Genomic DNA, 4,120 nt, shown 5'->3' with positions numbered 1-4,120 from the left:
CCTTTTTTATTTTTGGTTTTTTGTTTTATTTTTTCTTATTCATTATATTTTGTAAATGTTTTTTATATTTTTTATCCAAGTTTAAACAATATTCTTTTTATTTTAATTAAGAGAAATATACTATTAATTACTTTTTGTATAAAAAATAAGTATTAAATAACAACACTACATATACACTTATTTAATTAAAATTTCGTTAAAAAATTAATATAAATAATTATCGATTTTTCTTTATATAATATAATTAATTTAATAATTGAATAGAAAAAAGAAACAAAAATATTTTTTATGCAAATATTTAATATTTTGTAAAAAAAATCTTAAATGTAACATCTTATTTTAAATATTACACACTATAATTATTATATTGAATTTAATTAATATACAAATACTATAAAAATTGATTGATATAAAAATCATAAAATTAGAATTCCTTAATTTAGTTAGATATTAAGACAATATGCCATTGTCCTTATGGTACAAAATATATTTTTGGATAAGGGGGCAATTCGGTAACGAAAAACTGAAGTTCTAAAAGTCGTTTACCTCTTTTCCAACCGTGCTGGTTCACTATGAAACAGTGAACAATGGATATAAAAATACTAAAATTCCCTAATTCAGATAGATACTTAGATAATATGTCATTGTTATTTGGTACCCAATATTGTCTTAAAAAAATTGCAAAATGGGACTAATTTGTTTACTAAAATCTGAAGTGCTCAAAGTCTTTTATCTCTTTTCCAACAGAGCTGGTTTACTATGAAATAATGAGCAAGAGTATTGGTGCAGGATTTGATTAACAGGTTTCCATTTTTAACGAAAAAGTAAGAAAAAAATTAGTTTTTTATTTCAATTGTGTTATTGTTGAACAAAATTATATCAGATAACCAGATGGTTAGGTTTATAAATAGTTTTAATATTGTGTAAGTTTATATAAATGTATTTAATATTTAGAGCATAATTCTTTTAATATATGGATATTATCTGAAACTTATTTTTGATATTTTTATCTTATTCTTTAGATTGAATTTTAGTTTTTTAAATTTTGTTATTGATATCATCAAATTTTATTTTTACATTTTTTCCATTTTATAATATTAGTAAATTTAATACATTGTATTTCTAATTATTTTTAAACTATCCTAGACAAGGGGTGAGAGATTATTTTTAAACTATCCCAAACAAGGGGTAAGAGTGAATATTAGAGAATTCATGATTTTCGCTTTTTATTTCATTCTGTTAAAAAATTGTAATATATATTTTTCCAAATTTTAGTATTGAATTTTGAAGAGTCCAATAAAATCAATATTGAAGAAAATAATGGTCTTTTTTTCCATTTTTTTTTTTAATTTGTAAGGTATGTATTTTCAATTTTTTTACATGTCAAATTTGAGAGTAGATTTTTTCCCAGTCAAATTGGAAATTATTACCATGTTACACGGTAAAAATATAACCAATCCTTGTGCATTATCGACCATTCCATTATACAGTGCTAACGTTATACACGCACTACAAATATAACCAATCCTTCTGCGTTACTTATTCCATTATACAGTGCTAACATACATTAAACTATTTCAAAATAATTGTTTACAAAGCAACCCAAAATAAGCGTGATGTTGACGGTCAAAATTGGCGTTGTGACCTATCCAAACGAATGTGATGTGAGCGAAACCTAAACGGAACAAACAAAATCCATCTTCCAGGCTGCTCTTTTATTTCCCTCAAACTCATGGTCTTTCACTCGAAGACGTGGAATGTTTGCTGCCATTGAAGCAGTCATCTTCTTTATCCATATTCCACAGTACATCAGAGTAACGATTCAAGTAAGCCTCACTATCTGAAAAGGCCTCCCGGGACGCCACCATATAGGAAGAAGCTGGTATTTGGCCATATTCAGTGACGCCATCTGCGTAGAAATCAGAAGAATATAGCAGACTTAAAAGAGAACCTACTGAAAGGTTGTAAGGTAACATGTCCTCAAACAGATGGTCGTGTGATCCTTCGAAATGTTCCTGCAAAGCTCCGCCTCCTTGCCCGTCATCATTGATTTGAGGACCATGAATTTCTTCTTTCAATTCAGACTCACAATTTCCTTCCGTACTCGGAATTACCTGTGGCAAAATATCATCCTGTACACGTGAATTTGGGTTTTTCTGAACTGGTGTGTCAGCATTTTGTGCTGGGACGCTAGTCAAAGGCTCTGTATTGTGAATGTCGGCCATTGTCTGAGATGAAGTTGGAAAGCAGCAAAAGCCCTTTGAACGTTCAAAATGTACCAAGTTTTCTGCATCCATGCAGCCGCTGCTACTCTCAACTTGTAGATTCAATTTTCTCTTGATTCGAGTTCTCCAGTAATTCTTGATTTCGTTGTCTGTCCTTCCAGGTAAACACCTTGCAATGTCGGACCACCTGACCATTTGAATATGCATATATTTAGGAAGCCATGTGTACGAAATATCAGAAACTCAACTATGTACTGTATTGTATTGCATTGCATGATGAGTATATGTTCTATACCTATTGCCCAAACGGCCATGGAGTTGCATAATCAAGCGTTCTTCTTCAGGAGAAATCTTGTCGCGTTTGAGATCAGGCCGGAGGCCGTTAACCCACCTCCGCCTGCAGCTCCGGCCAGTTCTCTTGAGTCCTATGCAATCCACGCCGTTCAGTTTTTGAATAATTTAAGAATGCAATCCACACCGTTCAGCTTTTGAATAATTTAAGAATTCAAGTTGCAGTTAAAAAAAATTATTTGATTGCATATTTTGAAAATATTTTAGTGCAAAATATTTTTAAATTTGAAGAAAAAGAATGAAATGAATCTTCACTCTTTTAGTAATATTAGATTTGAACTTAAATTGCACCTGAACTTCATAAACAAATGGTGATTAGCCTTCTACCATATGCAAAAATTGAGAATAGTTTGGTAGCATCCACATGTGAATTGCAGATTCCAGAAATATTTCTGAATTTAAGAATCATAACACAGAAGTCAAACAATTAACATTATTGGATTTTGTTTGAGGTTTCTAATCACATTCCCAAATATTTCCAGAAACTGCGATCAACATAGAGTCGAATGACGTTAACGCTAAATAATCAATGTTTGTGTTGACAGAACTAAATTTGGACATACCGGCTGCTTTGGCGAGAAAGCTCCAGCGACCTTCCCCATGTAACCGTATATGCCCAATAAGCTGCATATCCTCTTCGACAGTCCAGGGACCCTTCCTCGTCTCCGCTTCCTCGTATTCAACATCAGAAGCTCCCCGCCAGGTTCTATTCGCCATTAAAGCGGGACGACAAAACTATATAACTTCCTCGCTTCCTAAATTCATGTAACTGAATAAATGTCTGTATGATAGGCGATTGTCCCCTTAAAGGAAGCCCATCTTTCGAATGTCCCGTTGGTCATCTTGACGTTCGCCATTTATAGCAATCTGCACGGGATAAGTAGCCCGTGAGTTTGTACGCTCATGATTCGCAAGATCTATAGATACGCCAAACAGAGAGGAAAGGACTTGAAAGGATCTGTTTTTACCATTGCCGAAAATATCCCGGAGGCCTTGTACGAAGGAGACTGTTTTAATATTCTCTGTACATTAGCTAGCGTAACGACATTTGATGGCCTCCCTTGTGCCGGCAGGATTTGGAGGGTCCAAGAGGCAATGTGGACTGGCACCCTCATCGTATTTAGATTCGGAAAACCGACATATATGTTTAGGCGGTGATGGAAATCTTGTTTACAAATTTGTTGCGGACAGGCCACAAATGTGGCTGCACATGATTGGAAAAACGGTAGGAGTCTGTGTCAAGATTTGGGAACTCGTTTGGATTAATTATAATGCGAAGACTTTTTGACGGCCTGCCGCGTGAAGATTTTGGCTTTATTAAACAAAGTAACAAAGTGAGGATCCTTTTGGACGGCCTGAAAATTCGATGATATTTTCAAAGATTACGGATCCGTTCATGCATTACAAAACGAATACACGCATTCCGTCATTTTGGTTATTTTAACGATTTTTATAAATAAAAAGCGTGGGTGTTGTCCACTATAACATTTTCATCATGTAGGAAAATGTTTTATATTGTCGAATATCGGGATCAAAACAGCACT

General features: G+C 33.3%; 1 protein-coding gene across 1 annotated transcript; it reads right to left on the bottom strand.

Annotated features, from left to right (window-relative positions):
• Window positions 1-1,640: 1,640 nt before the first annotated feature.
• LOC149189711 (uncharacterized) lies at window positions 1,641-3,385 on the bottom strand. Its single transcript, XM_089413273.1, has 3 exons — window positions 3,140-3,385; window positions 2,521-2,650; window positions 1,641-2,412 (listed from the first exon to the last, which is right to left on the bottom strand). Exons 1-3 carry the CDS (start codon window positions 3,291-3,293, stop codon window positions 1,731-1,733), a joined length of 966 nt encoding a protein of 321 aa, XP_089269399.1. The 5' UTR covers window positions 3,294-3,385; the 3' UTR covers window positions 1,641-1,730.
• Window positions 3,386-4,120: the final 735 nt, after the last annotated feature.

Source organism: Pinus tabuliformis, chromosome 3_1 (assembly GCF_031772625.1).
Source record: "Pinus tabuliformis cultivar Carrire ecotype Pingquan chromosome 3_1, CPIR1, whole genome shotgun sequence".
Classification (NCBI taxonomy): domain Eukaryota; kingdom Viridiplantae; phylum Streptophyta; class Pinopsida; order Pinales; family Pinaceae; genus Pinus; species Pinus tabuliformis.
The sequence above is the reverse complement of the archived record's forward strand: the minus strand, read 5'-3'. Positions and strand labels throughout refer to the sequence as shown.

What these genes read in the sequence shown, in the direction of transcription:
- LOC149189711 (XM_089413273.1), bottom strand. Translation starts at nt 3,293, where the DNA reads ATGGCGAATAGAACCTGGCGGGGAGCTTCTGATGTTGAATACGAGGAA. An exon ending in CTTTCTCGCCAAAGCAGCCG is followed by an intron (nt 2,651 to 3,139) that starts GTATGTCCAAAT and finishes TGGATTGCATAG; the next exon opens with GACTCAAGAGAACTGGCCGG. An exon ending in CATGGCCGTTTGGGCAATAG is followed by an intron (nt 2,413 to 2,520) that starts GTATAGAACATA and finishes TCAAATGGTCAG; the next exon opens with GTGGTCCGACATTGCAAGGT.